This window comes from Sprattus sprattus (genome assembly GCF_963457725.1).
Source record: "Sprattus sprattus genome assembly, chromosome: 5".
NCBI lineage: Eukaryota > Metazoa > Chordata > Actinopteri > Clupeiformes > Clupeidae > Sprattus > Sprattus sprattus.
Genome location: NC_137924.1, coordinates 3699453 through 3722681, shown reverse-complemented (window position 1 = coordinate 3722681; position 23229 = coordinate 3699453). Strand labels below are relative to the sequence as shown.

The following is a 23229-nucleotide window of genomic DNA, read 5'->3' as shown; positions in this document are numbered from 1 at the left end:
CCCAGAGAAACACAAATGTCCGACAAGGCAACATCCCGAACGGTTTTGGAATCCCTGCCAGACGCATTTTTTAGGCCTCGAAAAGAGGACATGTATGGTTAAAAGAGGACGTCTGGTTTCATGTTGTTTAAGCAGATTTAATGGCTGAAGTGGTGAATGCGGTCTCTGAGAGCTGCACAGAAACTCTGCTGATGAAAGAAAGTCTGATGTGGGGTGTAGTGGAGCTGATACTCAAACACTGAAGCCCAGTGTGATGTGTGGGGTAGTGGAGCTGATACTCAGACACTGAAGCCCAGTCTGATGTGTGGGGTAGTGGAGCTGATACTCAGACACTGAAGCCCATTCTGGTGTGTGGGGTAGTGGAGCTGATACTCAGACACTAAAGTTTGTGGGCAGCAAAGGAGATACGGACTACAGCACAGTAGAGCAGCAGCAATCCAGGTCCACTGCAGCGCTCAGAAATGTGGGGACAGATATCATGTCCTCAACAACCAGAGGAGAGAAGATCACATCCTTCAAGCATTTCCCTGAAGCTTGAGAAACACACAGCCTGCCTAAAGAGTTAAGATACAACAGATAGGACCACATGAGGTGTTTGGTCTTAACAAATACTTTAAAACTAACATTTAAATGAATAATTTAGCATTTCCCCTCCTTTACTCTTTCAAGTATTTCCTCTTGACATCTTTCTCCTGCTGCCTTGTGCTTCCACAGCAACATCACTCAAGTGCTCCCCCCTCTGACCACTACAGGTAACTACATGATGTTTAATAATGAATAATGAGCTAAGGTGGTTGGATCATATATTATCTACATTATTTCCTGCAACAGAGACAGACTTTGCTACAGAAGGCTGTTCTGTTAAGAAATCTCTTCACAGCTTTACGTAGCAATTCAAAATTTTATATTTAATGTAAAATAATTCAGTTCTACTGGATTCCTGGGTAGATATTTATGTCCTACTTGATCTTCTGGGTACAGATCTTAGTCCTACTGGATTTTCTAGGGACAGATCTTAGTCCTACTGGATTTCCTCTGCTGTGGAATGACTTAAAAGAATAATTGTGTGCAATTAAATTGTGTGATTTTAAAGAATATTAAGTATGTGCTATATGGTTATGACGGTACCCTTCATCATAAATAGAATCAGTACAGTTTTTTTCAATATGCACACTACGCACGTTGCGTAGGGCCCCGCAAATGTATTATTTATAATAAAGGCCCCGTGGGGGAAAAAAAAAACATGACGATGTAACTGTCCGTCGCGGACGTCAGATAGCCATGCGCATCATTGCATCATCAGTGTAGAAAGATGAAGCGGAGCTATCCCTCGGGGAATGAAAAAAGGAAGAGGAAGGAACTTGAAAATGAACTGCGGGAACAGCAGTCAGGTAAAGCCTTTAACTCTCCTCTCCTGGTGGGAGAGAGGGAGGGACAGTCCGTGTTAGACCTACATCAACAGGGCGGTGAGCCCTTGGGGATCCCCGGTCTCTGTGTGCGTCTTGCTAGCTTCTATAATTTTAGTTGTAGCCTTGTATAGTTACAACTGCACTTAACAAAATGGAAAGTAATGGATACATATTGACTAAGATTGAAGTTTGTTTGCTTGGATAGCCCACAGGCAAATATAGACGCAGAAACGATTTATTCTTGGTGAATAAATAAAACTCGTGAAATATTATGACAATGGTGCTAAATAATAAACACTTATTAATAGAGTGAGATCATACCGAGAAATATCAAACTGTTGCTTGAAGTATTGGTTTGATGTTTCGAGGTTAGTACGTTGTTTATTATGGCATTTTACTCTCCTTTCATTTTATAAAGACACGGTCATTGTAAATCGAAAACATGTCGTTTTGTTAAGCTCAAGTCTTCTCACGACTCAATTTGTTTGCCTAGCAACCACTTCAACAGAAAATGGACAATATGGATCTGCTAAATAAAATGGTTTTAATTCCAACACAAGTGCAATATATTTAAAGGGGGGATGAGTGGAAGCACTGGGTGTCAGGTGCGACGGTTGAAAATGTTGGGGGTTCAGTTAGGAGGGCCCCTTGGCAGAATTTTGCCTAGGGCCCCATGGAGGTCTGAACCGGCTCTGAATAGAATCAATAATACACTTATGTGAAGGATGTTATAGATAACATATTCTCATTATGTGTTAATAATTCTTAAGTCACAAGCAGAAACAGATTTTGAAAAAAATATATATAGTTCTCCTTTAGCAATGACAAAAACAAGCATCTTTTTTTATCTCAGCTGATGAGTAACTTATTTTTCATCCCTGAGTAAAACCTCTCTCTCTCTCTCTCTCTCTCTCTCTCTCTATCTCTCTCTCTCACTGTCTCCTCCACCTCCACCTCCGCCACAAGAGGACCCTAGCACTCCATTTACACCCTACATTTACTATCAAGACACACATTTCCAGTCGCATGGCAAATCTCTCAAAACATTTTAGCACAAGATGTTAGTCAGGAGAGTGTCATGTACTTGTGTGTACACTGTGTCAGTGTGGAGGGAGGTGCTGTTGAGTCCCATGGCACAAGTGTCAGTGTGGAGGAGGTGCTGTTGAGTTCCATGGCACAGGTGTCAGTGTGGAGGAGGTGCTGTTGAGTCCCATGGCACATGTGTCAGGGTGGAGGGAGGTGCTGTTGAGTCCCATGGCACAGGTGTCAGTGTGGAGGGAGGTGCTGTTGAGTCCCATGGCACAGGTGTCAGTGTAGAGGAGGTGCTGTTGAGTCCCATGGCACAGGTGTCAGTGTGGGGGAGGTGCTGTTGAGTCCCATGGCACAGGTGTCAGTGTGGAGGGAGGTGCTGTTGAGTCCCATGGCACAGGTGTCAGTGTGGAGGGAGGTGCTGTTGAGTCCCATGGCACAGGTGTCAGTGTGGAGGGAGGTGCTGTTGAGTCCCATGGCACAGGTGTCAGTGTGGAGGGAGGTGCTGTTGAGTCCCATGGCACAGGTGTCAGTGTGGAGGGAGGTGCTGTTGAGTCCCATGGCACAGGTGTCAGTGTGGGGGAGGTGCTGTTGAGTCCCATGGCACAAGTGTCAGTGTGGGGGGAGGTGCCATGGCACAGGTGTCAGTGTGGGGGGAGGTGCTGTTGAGTCCCATGGGAGGTGCTGTTGAGTCCCATGGCACAGGTGTCAGGGTGGAGGGAGGTGCTGTTGAGTCCCATGGCACAGGTGTCAGTGTGGAGGAGGTGCTGTTGAGTCCCATGGCACAGGTGTCAGGGTGGAGGGAGGTGCTGTTGAGTCCCATGGCACAGGTGTCAGGGTGGAGGGAGGTGCTGTTGAGTCCCATGGCACAGGTGTCAGGGTGGAGGGAGGTGCTGTTGAGTCCCATGGCACAGGTGTCAGGGTGGAGGGAGGTGCTGTTGAGTCCCATGGCACAGGTGTCAGGGTGGAGGGAGGTGCTGTTGAGTCCCATGGCACAGGTGTCAGTGTGGAGGGAGGTGCTGTTGAGTCCCATGGCACAGGTGTCAGTGTGGAGGGAGGTGCTGTTGAGTCCCATGGCACAGGTGTCAGTGTGGGGGAGGTGCTGTTGAGTCCCATGGCACAAGTGTCAGTGTGGGGGGAGGTGCCATGGCACAGGTGTCAGTGTGGGGGGAGGTGCTGTTGAGTCCCATGGGAGGTGCTGTTGAGTCCCATGGCACAGGTGTCAGGGTGGAGGGAGGTGCTGTTGAGTCCCATGGCACAGGTGTCAGTGTGGAGGAGGTGCTGTTGAGTCCCATGGCACAGGTGTCAGGGTGGAGGGAGGTGCTGTTGAGTCCCATGGCACAGGTGTCAGGGTGGAGGGAGGTGCTGTTGAGTCCCATGGCACAGGTGTCAGGGTGGAGGGAGGTGCTGTTGAGTCCCATGGCACAGGTGTCAGGGTGGAGGGAGGTGCTGTTGAGTCCCATGGCACAGGTGTCAGGGTGGAGGGAGGTGCTGTTGAGTCCCATGGCACAGGTGTCAGGGTGGAGGGAGGTGCTGTTGAGTCCCATGGCACAGGTGCCAGTGTGGAGGGAGGTGCTGTTGAGTCCCATGGCACAGGTGCCAGTGTGGAGGGAGGTGCTGTTGAGTCCCATGGCACAGGTGTCAGTGTGGAGGGAGGTGCTGTTGAGTCCCATGGCACAGGTGTCAGGGTGGAGGGAGGTGCTGTTGAGTCCCATGGCACAGGTGCCAGTGTGGAGGGAGGTGCTGTTGAGTCCCATGGCACAGGTGCCAGTGTGGAGGGAGGTGCTGTTGAGTCCCATGGCACAGGTGTCAGTATGGGAGGAGGAGGTGCTGTTGAGTCCCATGGCACAGGTGTCAGTGTGGGGAGGAGGTGCTGTTGAGTCCCATGGCACAGGTGTCAGGGTGGAGGGAGGTGCTGTTGAGTCCCATGGCACAGGTGTCAGTGTGGAGGGAGGTGCTGTTGAGTGCCATGGCACAGGTATCAGTGTGGGGGGAGGTGCTGGAAAGGCTTCTCTGATATCACCTCAGATAGTAGTCTGTGTGCAGGGGCAGTGTGTTCTGGACAGACTGCATTCCTGATCGCAGTCGTATGAAGGAGAGGATGGACAAAGTGCTGAGCCAATCAAACAGTCCTTTTACAGTCATGTGACACATCAGAATAACAGTCACTCCTCACAGGAATATCAACTCTCTCAATTCTCATGAATCCTAATCTCAGTAGCTGCTGTGTTGTTGGTGTCATTTAAAATGGCTGCACTGAGTAACTGACCTGAATGACTGAAAGATTAAATCCTTGTTTAATGGAGGGAGACATAATGGCTATTACAGTATGTCTCGATACACCCACGTTGGAATGTGACCTGTAAAAACAGCAGGTATTAACCAATCAGAGGTAGACATATCAGCTCCTCCCAAACCTGTCTGTTCTGTTTTAACTCTCACTCGTACAGAAGAGGCGACTGAGTCAGGTAATGGAAAACACATTCTTAATCTTTAATGAGTAGAATGTTTATACATGTGAACTACTGAAAACGCGTTATTCAGAAAATGACATTATATAACCATTGAAATGAGAAAATACTTATCTTGACTTTAAATTACAACACAAAAGATTTCCGTCTCAGTCTTGACGAAACAGGATTGTTTGTGAAACTGAACTTGTGTGTGGTTCCTTAATAAACAAGGCTTTGTCATTGACCCGATTCCACATCTCACTTCAGATGTTTTAAGGACAGACTAAATATCAACTCTCTCAATCCTCATGAATCCTAAACTCAGTAGCTGCTGTGTTGTGGGTATTCTTTAAAATGGCTACACTGAGTTACTGACCTGAATGCCTGAAAGATTAAATCCTTGTTTAATGGAGGGAGACATAAAGGCTATTACAGTATGACTCGATAAAAACATGTTGGAATGCGACCTGTACAAACAGCAAGTATTAACCAATCAGAGGTAGACATATCAGCTCCTCCCAAACCAGCTCTACCTGTCTGTTCTGTTTTAGCTTTCACTCGTACAGAAGAGGCGACTGAGTCAGGTAAGGAGAAACACATTTTAAATCTTTGAGCAAAACACATTATTCAGAAGATGACATGATTTAAACATTAAAATGTGAAAGTACTATATACTTTAAATTATGAACAACAAATCATTTATTCTCAGTGTTGAAGAAAAGAGATTGTTTTCAATGAACTGAACTGAATTTGTGTGTGGTACTTTAATAAATGCCTATTGTATATTTGACTCAATTCCACATCTCGACCAGTCCCCTAAGGGAGGCCCAATAGCAGCTTGTTATCTTTCTCTCTGACTGCAGCAGGAGAAGACTACAAGTCAGTAATCATTACCCAGTTAAAAGAGCGTGCATGCAGGCTTCTCCGAGTCCTCTCTGAACAAGAGGACATGAACCTCATCACAGCAGCTCAAAGTATGTACAATATACAGTAATTGTGTATGTGTGTGTTTGATTTATATTATCTGTATGTATCTAAAGTGTACAAAGCATTTGTCAGACTATTTCCATCTATGCAGATAAGAGAAAAACACCAATTTACTTTCAAATTAAGATTTTCTTTCAGCACTTAAACGACAAAAGTGACTTCATGTAATCATGTTATTTTAATTGTATTCCTAGATATCCGACATACTACTCTTTGTTTTGTATTGTTTTTTGGAGAATTTAGTTGTCTGCCAACTTGTCCAGCTATAAATTTGAAGTTTAATCCAATCCAGTTAGTGGTTATTGTGGTGAAGGACAGAGGCATTGTTAATAACACTGAACTGATGGTCTCACAGACTCCTAGAAAGTGATGCATACCTCAGAGCTGGTGACTCCAGGAAAAACATAACAAGAACTGACTGTGTTTAGAGAGGGAAAGAAAATGGCTGCTCCTACCTACAATCCACATCTTGGTGAGAAACATATTAAATATTTTCTTCAAAAGCAATAGCAGAGAACGAATTGAAAATATTAATTTGGCTGCTGACTTGTTTGTACTACTTACACTTCCTGACAGGTGATGACACTCTTCATCTGTCAGAGTTGAGGATTGTGCTGCTGGGATACAGAGGAGCTGGGAAGAGTTCATCAGGAAACACCATCCTGGGCAGAGAGGAATTTGATACTGTAGGGAGAACAGATCAGTGTGTGGAGAGACAGGGACAAGTAGCAGGGAGGCAGGTCACTGTAGTGGAGGCTCCAGGATGGTGGCGGTATCTTCAGTTAGAGGAAACTCCTGAACTGACTAAAAATGAGATTCAGCTCAGTGTGTCTCTGTGTCCTCCTGGACCCCACGCTCTGCTGCTGGTCATGTGTGTGGACACTCCATTCACAGAGACACACAGAAGATCCCTACAGGATCACCTGGAGCTTCTCAGTGAGAGAATGTGGAGTCACACTTTAGTGCTGTTCACCTATGGAGACTGGCTGGGAGACATACCCATTGAGCAGCACATTGAGAGTGAAGGAGAGAGTCTGCAGTGGCTGGTAGAGAAATGTGGGAACAGATATCATGTCCTCAACAATCACAAGAGAGAAGATCACATGCAGGTTACACAGCTGATGGAGAAGATAGAAGATATGGTGGCAGGAAACAGAGGACACCATTATGAGATGGAGAGACAGACAATAGAGTTATTGGAGAAGAAGAGGAGGAGAGATGAAGAGAGAATGAAAGAGAGGATGATGAAGGTGAAGATAAAGAGGGAATCTTCCAGATCACTGATGGGTGAGTAAAGTGGCCCATTAAACAACCATCCTTGAAGATCCCTGTAACGGCAGACTCGTAAGGGTACCATTACATAATAAGGGACACGACACAAAGTAGTTCAAATATAATAAGAAGAATTTATTTGTACCAAAATCAATAATGAATCAAAATAGGGGTATGAAAGGTAATGTTCAATGTCGTACATGAATTGGTGAATACTGGCATCAGTTTGTTAAGTAAATTAATAAGAAAGTGAGAGCTAAAGAAATAGAAAGGGGGACAGATTGAGAAAGAAGTCAAAGTGCCCGTGTGAGAGAGGATATCGAAATAGTGCCTACAAGAACCGAAAAGTGCCTAATGAGAGAGAGAGAGAAAACACCTTTTATAGCCCCACCCTAATACAGGTGCAGACAATAAAGCTATTAGGCTCAGGTTCTGCCTCTGCCCGTGCACTGGCAGGGCTGAAACCTGAAAGGGGCATAGGTGGGCGTCACAATCCCCAAGCCGAACAAGTTTTAATTTGTTACACACACTGTGGTCTCTTTCTTGTGTGTGTGTGTGTGTGTGTGTGTGTGTGTGTGTGTATGTGTGTGTTTTCCCTGTAAGTGGAGTGTGTGTGTATCTCCCTTGTTTTTGTTTTATTCAATTCAATTCAATTCAATTCAATTTTATTTGTATAGCACCATAACAATACAATTGCCTCTAGTCGCTTAACAGAGCCCAGAGCCTAAACCCCCTTAGTGCATGCACAATGGCCAGGTAGACCAGGTGGAGAGACTACAGCAGCGTCCCATGGCGGAGATAGTCTAGATTAGTAGGGAAAGAAAAGGAAGAAAGTGAGTGGGTAGAGTTCAGCTGTCCATGTGCGTAGATGAGGAGTGGTGGGGGTGAGGAGCAATATTTCCACTTCCATCAGTGATTGGAACCTGCTATAAGGGAGAGAGAACATTTATGTTAGTAGACATCAATTTCAGAAACAGATAGGGAGATACATTTGGGTAGTAGATTTAACAGTAGGCAATATGGCTATTTTATCAGTGTTATTATAGGCATAAGCAATATGATATGGAAGGAGAGAGAGGGAGAGAGAAAGATAAAGGGAAAATATATGTTTAGCAATGCTGGCATTTGTCATTTAGTTTGGTAGTGGACTTATGGAGATATCAGTCGTAAGCTTTAGGGTCGCAGGGTATACAGCAGTGCCCACTTGGCTGGTGACAGTTGCAACACACGCCATATGCTGTACAGGAAGCAACGAGTCAATCAGCCCAAGCCACTCTCAAAAAGAAGCTATCAGCACACCTTTCTTTTTCCACAACAATGAGTGATTGAGTCGGCTCCTGGCCACGGTACAGCATACGCTGTCTATAGCCCAGGTTTGTTGGTGAGGGGGGTATTGCATGTCTTTAGATTTTTAGTTTTGCTGGCATTGAGCATTTTGTTTGGTTTGGTATATGCGGAGATTTTAGTCGTAAGCTTTGTTAGGGTTGCAGGGCAGCAGTGCCCATTTGTCTGGTGACAGTCGCAACACGCGCCATATGCTGTACCCGGGAACCGTAAAGGCCTTCCTACACCGTACAACATGCGCACATATTTTTATTTTTTATTTTTTATTTTTATTAGAACATTATTTGTGTTCGGATATGTCTTGGTGGCTGGCACAGCAGGTGATGGTTTTGTCAACGCATTTACTTTTGGCTATAGGATGCACTAAAGAGGAATGTCTTTAGTTTTGATTTGTATATAGGTACGGTGTCTGCATCTCGGATGGAGGCAGGGAGATTGTTCCAGAGGAGGGGGGCTCTGTAGCTAAAGGCTCTGCCTCCTATTGTGGTTTTTGATATTCTTGGAATTACCAGGAGGCCTGCACTCTGGGAACGGAGCAGCCTTGAAGGGCAATAGGGGACGACTAATTCCTTGAGGTGGTTTGGAGCCAGGTCGTTTAGGGCTTTATATGTTAGCAGGAGTACTTTGAAATCGATTCTACTTTTGACGGGGAGCCAATGCAAAGAGGCGAGTACCGGTGAGATGTGTTCATATTTTTTAGTTCTGGTGAGTGTACGAGCAGCAGCGTTCTGTATAAGTTGGAGGCTCTTTATTGTGTTGATGCTGCATCCGGACAGGAGAGCATTACAGTAATCGATGCGGGAAGTAATAAATGCGTGGATTCGTTTTTCTGCATCTTGGAGGGATAGGACCTTTCTAATTTGGCAATATTGCGTAAATGAATAAATGATGCCTTTGAGATCTGTTTTATGTGTGAGTCAAGTAGGAGGTCTTGGTTGATAGTTCCACCAAGGTTTTTGATGTTAGTGTTGGGTGTTGGGAAGCCATTGAGTGTGGGTAGATGGGTAGATAGTGTAGTTCTCAGTTGATCGGGGCCTACAAGCATAACCTCAGTTTTATCATAGTTGAGGAGCAGGAAGTTGTTAGCCATCCAAGATTTTACATCATGGAGGCAAGCTTCTATCTTGGGTAGATGAACAATTTCATCAGGTTTCATGGATAGGTAGAGTTGGGTGTCATCAGCATAGCAGTGGAAGTTAATGCCATGTTTCCTTATAACAGCACCTAAGGGTAGCATATAAAGGGAAAAAAGCAGTGGTCCAAGGACAGAGCCTTGTGGAACACCGTAGCTTACTCTTGTGTGATTTGACGACTTCTCATGGACATGAACAAATTGATGGCGATCAGAGAGGTAAGATCTAAACCAAGATAGGGCACAGCCTTTGATGCCAACCTGATGTTCAAGTCTCTGTAACAGGATATGATGATCTATAGTGTCGAAAGCAGCACTAAGGTCTAAGAGAACTAGTATTGAGGTGCACCCATGATCAGATGCGATTAGTAGGTCATTCAAGACTATGACTAAGGCTGTTTCAGTGCTGTGGTGGGCCCTAAAACCAGTTTGGAATGTTTCTTCAATTTTGTTTTGTTGTAGAAAGGAAGTAAGTTGTTTAGCTACTAGTTTTCAAGTATTTTTGACAAGAAAGGGAGGTAAGATATGGGTCTATGGTTAGCGAGATTATCGGAATCAAGGTTAGGTTTTTTGAGAGATGGTTTTATCACTGCTATTTTGAATGATTGTGGGACGTATCTTGAAATTAGTGAATTATTCATTACATTGAGTAATGTCTCACTTAACACTATTTCTAGGCTAACAAAAAAACACAACACAATCGAACATTCTGTTCCCATAATCTTTAGTGGTAATGATTTGATGACCTTTTTCAATAATAAAATCCTTAAAATAAGAGAACAAATTCATAGTCTCCTCCCCCTCTGTGACCCTACACCCCTTCCAAAATGCGCCATGGCAACAGCCCCTCAACCGGGTGCTCTCCTTGAATTCTTCGCACCCACCGACCTCGCTGAACTAAACTCCTTGATCCTCTCATCTAAATCATCGACGTGCCTACTAGACCCTATCCCCACAAAATTACTTAAACATGCACTTCCCTTATGAAATAGGAACTTTGGGTTGTTTTTATTACTATCAATCAATGAAGAATAGTAAGCTGATTTCGCCTCAGAGAGTACTCGTTTATAGCTTAGAAGACTATCCTTCCATACCAGGAGGAATACCTCAAGTTTGGTGGAGTACCATTTTTTTTGTAGTTTTCGTGTGGTTTGTTTAAGTGCACGAGTCTGATCAGTGTACCATGGGGCCAGTTTTTTCAGTTTTCTTATTCTCTTTTTTAGTGGTGCAACAGCGTCAAGGGTTGAGTGCAGCGCATGTATGACGCCTTCAGTTAGTAGGTCGATATGAGGTTTTATGTGTGCGGGTGTTGGCAGGAGCTTATTTGCATCATGTTAATTTTGGGTTCAGACAGTAGGGAGAAAAGTGGATTGGGTAAACTCACATCATGTATTTTCTAGGGAGTCAGGCAATCTCACAGCAAGAAAGAATGAGGCCCTTCCTTTGTTTTCTGCTCGTAGTTGTAGACACCACACTCTGTTACCTTGGTTACCCTTCATCCTCCAACGTCTACATTTAAATTCAGTCACTAAACTCTGTGGGGTCTGATGTTACATTGACCTGTTGCTCGTAACAGTTGTGCTGAATTAAACATTTTAAAAGGTCTGCTGTCATTGATATTTGTAACCAAATCTGATTTGAAAGAACTAAAACATTTTCTGACTGAATTGTACTTTTTCTTCTCAGGGGATTCTCTTCATCTGTCAGAGTTGAGGATTGTGCTACTGGGACACATACGAGCTGGGAAGAGTTCATCAGGAAACACCATCTTTGGCAGAGAGGAGTTTGATACTGCAGAGGGAATAGCTCAGTGTGTGAAGAGACAGGGACAAGTAGCAGGGAGGCAGGTCACTGTAGTGGAGGCTCCAGGATGGTGGAGGAAGTATCATTTAGAGGAAACTCCTGAACTGACTAAAAATGAGATTGAGCTCAGTGTGTCTCTGTGTCCTCCTGGACCCCATGCTCTGCTGCTGGTCATGTGTGCGGACACTCCATTCACAGAGACACACAGAAGATCCCTACAGGATCACCTGGAGCATCTCAGTGAGAGAGTGTGGAGTCACACTATAGTGCTGTTCACCTATGGAGACTGGCTGGGAGACATACCCATTGAGCAGCACATTGAGATTGAAGGAGAGAGTCTGCAGTGGCTGGTAGAGAAATGTGGGAACAGATATCATGTCCTCAACAATCAGAAGAGAGAAGATCACATGCAGGTTACACAGCTGATGGAGAAGATAGAAGAGATGGTGGCAGGAAACAGAGGACACCATTATGAGATGGAGAGACAGAGAATAGAAATAATGGAGGAGAAGAGGAGGAAAGATGAAGAGAGAGTGAAAGAGAGGATGATGAAGGTGAAATTAAAGAGGGAATCTTCAGGATCACTGATGGGTGAGTTAAGTGGCTCATTAAACAACCGTCCTTGAAGATCCCTGTAACGGCAGACTCGTAAGGGTACCATTACATAAAAAAGGACACGACACAAAGTAGTTCAAATGTAATAATAATAATTTATTTGTACCAAAATCAATAATGAATCAAAATAGGGTTATGAAAAGGTAATGTTCAATGTCGTGCATGAATGTGGTGAATAAAGGCATCAGTTTGTTAGGTAAATTAATAAGAAAGTAAGAGCTAAAGAAATAGAAAGGGGGACAGATTGAGAAAGAAGTCAAAGTGCCCGTGTGAGAGAGGATATCGAAATAGTGCCTACAAGAACCGAAAAGTGCCTCATGAGAGAGAGAGAAAACACCTTTTATAGCCCCACCCTAAATACAGGTGAAGACAATAAAGCACTTAGTGTCTCTGCCCATGCACTGGCAAGGCTGAAACCTGAAAGGGGCATAGGTGGGCGCCACAATCCCCAACTTAATGTGTGTTTGCCATTTTTCCACAAACATTTAGGGTAAAAGAGTCACAGGACTCTTCATCACTGGGAGTTCTAACTTTGACAGACAAGCAGAACAAGTTTTCATTCGTTACACACACTGTGGTCTCTTTCTTGTGTGTGTGTGTGTGTGTGTGTGTGTGTGTGTTTTCCCTGTAAGTGGAGTGTGTGTGTGTCTCTCCCTTGTTTTTGTTTTATGTGTGCGGGTGTTGACAGGAGCTTATTTGCATCATGTTAATTTTGGGTTCAGACAGAGTAGGAAGAAAAGTGGATTGGGTAAACTCACATCATGTATTTTCTAGGGAGCCAGGAGACCTGCTCACAACACAGCAGGAAAGAATGAGGCCCTTCCTTTGTTTTCTGCTCTTTGTTGTAGACACCACACTCTGTTACCTTGGTTACCCTTCATCCTCAAACGTCTACATTTAAATTCAGTCACTAAACTCTGTGGGGTCTGATGTTACATTGACCTGTTGCTCGTAACAGTTGTGCTGAATTAAACATTTTAAAAGGTCTACTGTCATTGATATTTGTAATCAAATCTGATTTGGAAGAACTAAAACATTTTCTGTCTGAATTGTACTTTTTATTCTCAGGGGATTCTCTTCATCTGTCAGAGTTGAGGCTTGTGCTGCTGGGATACAGAAGAGCTGGGAAGAGTTCATCAGGAAACACCATCTTGGGCAGAAAGGGGTTTGATACTGCAGAGGGAATAGCTCAGTGTGTGAAGAGACAGGGACAAGTAGCAGGGAGGCAGGTCACTGTGGTGGAGGCTCCAGGATGGTTGAGTAATTATCAGTTAGAGGAAACTCCTGAACTGACTAAAAATGAGATTGAGCTCAGTGTGTCTCTGTGTCCTCCTGGACCCCACGCTCTGCTGCTGGTTATATGTGTGGACATTTTGTTCACAGAGACAGAGAGAAGATCAGTGCAGGAACACCTGGAGCTTCTCAGTGAGAGAGTGTGGAGTCACACTATAGTGCTGTTCACCTGTCGAGACTGGCTGGTAAACCCCCCCATTGAGCAACACATTGAGAGTGAAGGAGAGAGTCTGCAGTGGCTGGTAGAGAAATGTGGGGACAGATATAATGTCCTCAACAATCAGAAGAGAGAAGATCACATGCAGGTTACACAGCTGATGGAGAACATAGAAGAGATGGTGGCAGGAAACAGAGGACACCATTACGAGATGGAGAGACAGAGAATAGAAATATTGGAGGAGAAGAAGAGGAGAGATGAAGAGAACGTGAAAGAGAGGATGATGAAGGTGAAGAGACAGAGAAATGCTCTCAGATCACGGATGGGTGAGTTAAGAATCTCATATTCAACAACTTCCCTTTTGTTGCTCGTCTCCAATGGATTGTACATTAGCTTTCTTTACACAGTTACAGACATTTAACACAGCAGATAGGAGACACATGATCAGTGCATTTATTGCTCCTGAATAAAAAATTGACTGATTTGACAATAGTCATTTTTCATACATAATTTTAATACATAATGTACTATGTGGATTAAGTTTGCATTTGACATCATGTTGCCTCTATCCGGCGTATGCATCTGACGTCACAGGCTCAATCGCGGCCATCTTGGGGTCCATGTCAGAAGAATCAGAATCAGTTTTTTTGGGCCAAGTAATCATTTTTTAATAAAAAACTAACATACAATTATCTGTCACTGACATGGAAGTAATTGAGGTGGACACAAGAGACCAGGCAAAGGGTGGTTTATTTTTCAAACACAGAGCCGGGAGAATTGGGGCTTTGATCACTAAACAGGACAGTTCTTCAAAACCTGCCCAGCCTTCACAGTCCCTTATATATATAATATAATAATATAATATAATATAATAATATATATAATGTTTGTTACCCATATAATATTTGTTGCTTGTCATTGGATGAGAACGGTTTTGTCCTGAAGAAGGACCATAAGTACTACTATCAAGTACAGCAACAGTTGTTTTCTACAGGCAAAAACTACTGCGACTTTGTTGTTTGTTCCGTCAGTGATTACAGAAATTCCAAGATTACTGTAGAGAGGATAAGACCAGATTTGGAGCACTGGAACAGTGTTGTGCCAAAGCTATCTCAGTTCTGGCGGTACTGCATTTTACCAGAAATCCTTGGCAGATGGTTTACGCATAAGAGAGACATTGATCTGCAGCCTGCTACTTGTACCGACATATGTTTCTGTAGGAGTGCAATAGACTCACAAGTGTCACTGTGCCTACACATATTCCTCAACATATACAACGTAATACCAAACAATACAACAGTGCAAAACAATATAATACGAAGGTGCAAAACAATAACTTGACCGTACAAATAAACAAAAACATAAAAAGCACAGGAGAGCGCAAGTCAGGCATGCCCTATCAGAACATTCCACCTGTCGTGTTTGATGATCAATGCAGTGCCTGCTAAGTGGCTTTGCCCACTCTGTCACAAGTCATCCAAATTGAAATCTCTGGACTCCACAAAATCCAAGAAGATGAGTTCAGCTCCTCCGAAAGCCCTGCAACTCCAATCAATTTGTATTTGCAAGAAAACACCCATGGCAAAATATACAACGTAATACCAAACAATACAACAGTGCAAAACAATATAATACGACAGTGCAAAACAATAACTTGACCGTACAAAATATCTGGTTGATGTGAAGTTGTCCGTGTCATTTTCTTGACAACATCACGCTGTTTTCGGCGCCGAGCTGTTCGTTCGGCTCGTTGAGCTCTACCGGCAGATGTCCCCACCTCTTCGGTTTTGCTGTGCCCGAGGTTGACACTAGGTACCCAGTCGACACTAAACTGTTCCCACTGTTTGCTAGGCTGTCCAGACACAAGTGTTTACCACACACACGTTCATTTTCCAACTTCTCCGCTGTCAGATCCGCTCTACTTATGGCAGAAATCCATTGCCTGCGCCGAGTAGAAGTAAGTCCCTCCACATGTTCCCCCTGGTTAGTTATCACACGAGGGACACGAAACATCCTAACCTTTTTGCGGTGTGTGTGGGCTTTACCCGTCCTAGTCCCACAGCCAACAATGATGCACAGTACCATAATCTCAAGGCAGGCAAACCGTTTCAAACTGAGAATAAACCGTTTCAAACTGAGGATAAACAGACTTGATAAAAATAAATAATGATAATAATAAATAGACTTGAAGAGAAGAGAAAAGAAGAGCTTTTTGAAAAGAGCGGTATAAAACACTGGTATAAATCACTGCAAAACAATGCCTTACATGGACCCCAACATGGCCGCCAAAGGTTGTTGTCATGGATATTGGTCACGTGACTGAATACGCCTAATAGCTGAATATGATTCAAAGTTATTCAGGAGAACTATAACCGGCACTGACTGACTTGTGCTTATTCATGTCAGGTGAAGCTCATTATCTGTCAGAGTTGAGGATTGTTCTGCTGGGATACAGAAGAGCTGGGAAGAGTTCATCAGGAAACACCATCCTGGGCAGAAAGAAGTTTGATACTGTAGGGAGAACAGCTCAGTGTGTGAAGAGACAGGGACAAGTAGCAGGGAGGCATGTCACTGTGGTGGAGGCTCCAGGATGGTGGCTGAATCATCAGTTAGAGGAAACTCCTGAACTGACTAAAAATGAGATTGAGCTCAGTGTGTCTCTGTGTCCTCCTGGACCCCACGCTCTGCTGCTGGTCATACGTGTTGATACTGCATTAACACAGACAGAGAGAAGATCAGTGCAGGAACACCTGGAGCTTCTCAGTGAGGGAGTGTGGAGTCACACTATATTGCTGTTCACCTATGGAGACTGGCTGGGAGACACACCCATTGAGCAGCACATTGAGAGTGAAGGAGAGAGTCTGCAGTGGCTGGTAGAGAAATGTGGGAACAGATATCATGTCCTCAAAAATCAGAAGAGAGAAGATCACATGCAGGTTACACAGCTGATGGAGAAGATAGAAGAGTTGGTGGCAGAAAATAATGGACATCATTATGATATTGGTGAGTAACTCAGACAACCAACCATTATCTCATTAAAACCTTTTTGCCAAGACCCAAGTGTGGGGCAACATGATCTTCTACCACCCCTGAGGGGCTCATTTAGCTCTATACAACCTTATTATATTTAACACATTCTTGTTTACATGTATAATTCATGTTCATTCATTTCTTAGTTCTGATTATTTCTTCTCCCTGTCAGTGACTGCAGACTCCCTCATGGACTCCTGGTCTCCCAGTAGATCTGCACACAGCTCCTTCAGATCACAGACAGGACCAGAGGAACGACTGACATCTCATTTAAAGAAAGCAAGCAGCTTTAATCTTCTTCCTCCAAACAGTAAGCAAACATTTCAGACAATGTTTTTGAGCGGTTTATCCAAGGACAGTAAACAGGTACTTTTTTAAACAGATATTTGTGGGGGTAGGTTATTTCTAGGTCAGCAATATAATGGGCATTTTTTTTACTCATTCTCATGTGGCTAGACAGATTACATGGTATGGTACCTGTGTACAGATATTTGTGTATGTCAGTTAGTTTAATGTGGTGTTGTGAACTTTTATGAGTGTTTTGTAGTTATTTAGAGATCACCTAATATCTTGACTGAGACCAACATCAATAGTTAAAATGTTGTCTGTTATTGGGCCTGAATGTCAGAGGGAAATATTTTAAAATCTGTTGTTTGCCTTCTGGGAAAAACCTTCTTGACCCTGGTCTGTGGCTTTGTGGCCATGGTCTTTGGGTCTGTTTTGAATGGAAAAAAAATCAAAGATCAAGTCGAATCACGGTTTGATGAATCTTAAAACATGTAACTGAAGGGAAAAGACTGTACTTCATCTTACAGCATGATATCTAAATAGTGATGGACTGTATATGGTCAGAATCATGTTTTAAAGACAGAGCAGAGTTGGGGTACAGCTACTAAAGTATAAACTAATGGCACAGGCTTTTAGAACAAATTAAGATTGAACAGGTCTTCCGTTACGGTACTGGTTACTACCCCACTCCTTTTGAACGTGTTCTCCCTATGTGTTGTGATTTGTGGATGTTGTGTCTGGATGCTACTGGATGTCCTGAAATTTCCCTCAGGATTAATAAAGTAACCATCCATCCAATATCAAGTTACTGTTTTCATTAATCTTACTAATGAGCTACTAACATTTATAACTGGAAAAAGGGAGCCTTATTGTAAAGTGTGAAACACATCATCATTTATTAATCAGTTACTAACATTTATAACTGGCAAAAGGGAGCCTTATTGTAATGTGTGAAACACATCATCATCTATTAATCAGTTACTAACATTTATAACGCGCAAAACAGAGTCTTATTGTAAAGTGTGAAACTCATCTTCTATTAATCAGTTACTAACATTTATAACTGGCAAAACAGAGCCTTATTGGAAGTGCACCATTCATAAATGAGTAACTAACATTTACCTGATATAAGTTTTTCACATGGATTGGAAAGTAAGATGCAACAAATACAAGCAAATATAATGTATTCACACATGTTAAAAATCAAGACTCAAAATACTGAAACTGTTGAGTACAAATGATGCTTATATTAATATATAAAAGCTTTACGCAGACATTTATAAATCACTTTGAGAGAAATAATGAGATTCAGACTGGAAAGGCTTTTTGTATATTCTTGTCCAAGTGGCTTATCAGGGTGACCAGGGTCAAAAAGTCAATCATTGTATCCGTATCACGGTACAATTGGCATCGGCACCATCAACCCCTCCAGACTCGTCTCTAAGCTTGTTGACCTGGGACTAAAAATCTCCCTCAGCAAATGGATCTGCAGCTTCCTGACGGGGAGGCCACAGGTGGTAAGACTCGGTGACCGCACGTCAGCTACAATGATCACAAACACTGTCACCCCCCAGGGCTGTGTGCTTAGCCCCCTCCTGTTCTCCTTGTTCACTCACGACTGTGCGGCAATGCACAGTTCCAACCTCTTCGTGAAGTTTGCTGATGACACAACCATCGTAGTCCTCATCACTAACAAATTATCTCACCCGGTCTGCCCACACTGACAAGGTGGTCAAAGCTTCCCGGAAACGCCTCTTCTTCCTGTGGAGACTCAGAAAGTTTGGCTTGAACACAGACATCCTCACAAACTTCTACAGATGCACAATAGAAAGCATCCTGACTGGTAGCATCTCAGTGTGGTTTGGGAGCTGCACAGCCATGGACCGTAAGGCTCTACGCAGTGTGGTCAGATCCGCTGAGTTCATCATTGGTAGGAAACTCCCATCCCTTCAGGACATCTACCACACAAGATGCCTCCGAAGAGCTGGCAGGATCCTAAAAGACTGTCATCACCCATCCTTCGGACTGTTCACCCTGCTGCCTTCTGGTAGGCGGTACCGAATAATCCTGTCTCGCAGCCGCAGACTGGAGAACTGTTTCTATCCTAAGACCATCAGACTTCTAAATGGACAATAATGCACTCTCGTCACTTTACACTCACCACTTCACACTCACCACTTTGCCTTACATAGGCTCACTTTCACTGCTGTTTGCACTACACTTGCAATATTGCACTACCCACATACGTGAAGCGTCTATGTCTCTATATATGTTCAGTATAGCTCTAGCAGTTAGTGTATGACATGTAGGTATGTGTATCTGTTTAGTATGTGTATTTATGTTTAGTATCTATAATTAGGGTTGGGTACCGAGAACCGGTACCAATACGGCACCGGTTCCATACAACCGATATCTACCCGGACCGAAATGCAACGCAGTTTTCGGTGCTTCATTTCGGTGCCTGAGCAGATTATTATTATTTATTTTTTTTTATTATTTTTTTTATTAAAAATTTTATAATTTACCCAAACTAGCGATAGCTAACGAGAAGTAACGTTAGTGGCGTAGATCTTTCTGAGTACGATCTGTATACTCTTTTGTGTTGCTAACAGATTTCGTGGGGTACATATAAAACTGCTCCATCTCCCAATGTAGACTCTCGCCTGTGTCGCTCACGCTCATTGGTGATAATGTAGCATTCCATATGGGACTAGTGGAAACGGGATTTGTGTTGAGGAGTTGCCATGGTAATGGGTTGACTTGTGTGTGGTTTCGGTTTCAAGATAAATGTGGTTGTTCTAAGCAGAAGTTGGATACGCTTTATTAAACGGAGAGCTACCGTCTCATCCAAAGATATTCCTTCTCAATGTGAGTTCTTAAAGGCCGATTTAGGGTCGTTTTAGACGCAGAGCCGTAAGCACGTAAGATACATAACCCCCCCCTTGCGCGGTAAAATATCCCCCCTTACGTGCTTAAGTGCGTCGCCCAAAATTCCTGACTATGCGACTAAAACACTACGGCCCTACACAGCTCGCAATGACTGTGATTGGGCAGCTACCACAGCCTTTCACAGAGTCTCACGTTTCCGGGTTAATAGCATACTACAGCCTTTTTTAGACCCAGACATTTTTTTAAATCATGAATACCCTGCAGACCGTCTCACAAGCCTTTTCTTATGGATTAGGAACAAACGTAACAGAAGAGGTCTGAAGACATGAACTCCTCCAAATCCTCTTTAAACACTTATAAGGACGCTCAAATTACCGCGAATGTATGGAGAGAATATCCCATTCTCACCCGCGATTGTTTGGAGAGAATGTGGTCATTCATTTTCCGCCACTTGTGAGTCATGGTGATATCTGTCATTGAGTTCATATTGACGTGAATCCATCAATTGCACCAGCGAGTTTGATAGAATGAGCCCGGTCTGCTCATATACAAAAGTTAACAGTAACCTGCCGTTACCTTGTGGCCAGCACCATTGTAGTTACAAGCATTGACAACATGATGAGATTCTCTCGCCGTTTACCACCATTTCTTTGAATAATGTACCTCATAAACACATCGTTTTAAAGCCTGTCGCAGTCATTAAAAGCTGTGTCATTAAACAAACTTTTGCGTCATGTGCTGTCTTTTTTGCCACTGGTACTGAATTGCCAACATTTGGATTTTGTGTAACACATGTATTCATAACATCAAGCCTTTCGCCCACTACACTTTCATGGGTACCACCTTACAATAAGACTCCATTATAAATGGTTTATAAACAGGTTATTAACTAGGCTGTAAACCCTTTGTAAGTCATTAATAAGCCCTTTAAAATGCGTTATAAACACAGTTTTTATATGTCGATGCGGGCTCACTATTTGGGAAGATCCCCATCTTGGCAACCCACTGTCTATCCCTTAACTTGCTCTACTAGCCTAATTGCACACTCCCTACCATTCGTCCATTTCTCACAACGTGCCCCCCCCCCCCACAATTTTTTTTGACCAAAAAACCAACTCCTCTCTGGTACTTACCTCTTATCTGAGCTAAAGAAAGTAGAAACATAGATGAGATCATTAATGAGGTTCAATGGAGTCAAACTCACACTAGAATGATCTTCATTCACACATTACATAAACACATATGACATTGTTCCCACCCTCTACCTATCTATGTATGTGTGTGTGTGTGTGTGTGTTTCGTCCTCCTGCCCTAGGGGTCGCTGTATTCTCTTCTCCCTATTTCTGTTGCTCTGCCTACTACTTTATTTGTGTACAAATTCTCTGTGTTCTGTTTATCCTTTTTGTTTATTAAACCCCCTAGAGCTCATTCTGTCTTGTTCTTCAAGTGTTGCCTATCAGAATAACTGGTTTATAACATTTGGGGTATTCTTCCTTTGTTAAGAAGCTTTAAAGTTGGTAGGAGAAGATAGGCCTTGTTAGTAGACAGTGAATTTAGTAAGTACCTAAAGCATTGTGACTGTGGGTGGTACCACTTTACAATAAGACTCCATTATAAATGGTTTATAAATGGTTTTTAAATAGGTCATTAATTAAGTTGTAAACCCTTTGTAAGTCATTAATAAGCCGTTATAAATTAGTTATAAACACAGTTTTTATATGTCGATGCGGGCTCACTATTTGGGAAGATCCCCATCTTGGCAACCCACTGTCTATCCCTTAACTTGCTCTACTAGCTTAATTGCACACTCCCTGCCATTCTTGTATCTGTTACTAGAGATTAAACCCCAGAAGGGGGGGTCTCACAACGTGCCCCCCCCCCCAAAAAAAAAACTTTACAATAAAGCTCCATTTTGCCAGTTATAAATGTTTGTAACTGATTACTAGATGATGATGTGTTTCACACTTTACAATAAGGCTCCGTTTTGCCAGTTATAAATGTTAGTAACTGATTAATAAAGTGTGATTTGTTGTGTAATGAGTAGTAAGCAGTAGCTTGATCTTGGATGGATGGATAATTAATTAATCCAGCCGGAAATTTAAGGACATCCAGTAGCATCCAGACACAACATCCACAAATCACATCCACATAGGGAGAACACGTTCAAAAGGAGTGGGAATGGAACGGATTTTTAGGACATCCAGTAGCATCCAGACACAACATCCACAAATCACACTAATAGGGAGAACACGTTCAAAAGGAGTGGGAACGGAACTGAAACACAAGAAGCCCCCTCCCCCCCCCCCCCCCCCCCCCCATATAAGCAAGATATAAAACTCAAGCTCCCTATTTGCAGTGGGCGCGCTGGTCTGTGACCTTCTGACCTATGGCGTCACGTCACTAGCTAACAAAGAAAGCACAATTAAATATTTGTTTTGTTCTATATCAGCTCTGGAAAACTAGATATGACCATAGTGTGCATCCCATGTAATTCAAATTCAAATTGAAAAAAAAATGGATGTTGTGTCTGGATGCTACTGGATGCCCTAAAATTTCCCTCTGGATAAATAAAGTATCTATCCATCCAAGATCAAGTTACTGCCTACTTCTCATTACACAACAAATCACCCTCTATTAATCAGTTACTAACATTTATAACTGGCAAAACGGAGCCTTATTTTAAAGTGTGAAACACATCATCATCTAGTTATCAGTTACAAACATTTATAACTGGCAAAATGGAGCTTTATTGTAACGTTTTTTTTTTTTTGGGGGGGGGGGGGGCGGCACGTTGTGGGACCCCCGTCATGGGGTCTAATCTCTAGTAACAGATACAAGAATGGCATGGAGTGTGCAATTGGGCTAGTAGAGCAAGTTATAGGATAGACAGTGGGTTGCCAAGATGTGGATCTTCCAAAATAGTGAGCCTGCATCGATGTATAAAAACTGTGTTTATAACTCATTTTTAAGGGCTTATTAAAGACTTACAAGGGGTTTACAACCTAATTGATAACCTGTTTATAAACCATTTATAAACCATTTATAATGGAGTCTTATTGTAAAGTGGTACCCTTTCATGCTCCGGTAAGTTTTTTTCCTTTGTCCTGCTGCAATAAATAGGCTTACTTAACTCAAAATAAATCTACAGTTCTGGCGTCAATTTGCTTTGCAACACACAACACGGCTCACAAGCCTTGCAACACGGCTCTGTGTCTAAAACGAACCTTAAATCAAAACTTGTCTAAAACAAGTTCCTTGTGTAAATTACGTGCTTATAGCACTGCGTCTAAAACGACCCTAAATTGGGCTTAAGAGAGCACTAACTCGGACGCTACAATAACATTGCAACAGTAATGTCAGCGAAGAGCAGGCAGCCTTGCACAGAGAAAGCACAAACAGAGCTAGCCATCAATATAACGGAGAAAATGTCGAAAGGTAAACGATCAAAAGTGTGGCTGTATTTCGCACAAAAAGATTCAAACAACGCGACATGCAGCATATGCAACAACAAAATTGCGTGTAAATGGG

General features: G+C 43.0%; 1 protein-coding gene across 1 annotated transcript in view; it reads left to right on the top strand.

Annotated features, from left to right (window-relative positions):
- The window catches only part of LOC308365592 (GTPase IMAP family member 8-like), a gene marked incomplete at both ends in the record, with an annotated part of 28698 nt that extends 12193 nt beyond the window's left edge, over window positions 1–16505 (top strand). Inside the window, 4 exons of the mRNA XM_080839058.1 lie at window positions 11313–11875; window positions 12074–12083; window positions 13113–13715; window positions 15901–16505. Coding sequence (XP_080695184.1) covers window positions 11313–11875; window positions 12074–12083; window positions 13113–13715; window positions 15901–16505 — 1781 coding nt within the window. The remainder of the gene's footprint in view (window positions 1–11312; window positions 11876–12073; window positions 12084–13112; window positions 13716–15900) is intronic.
- Window positions 16506–23229: the final 6724 nt, after the last annotated feature.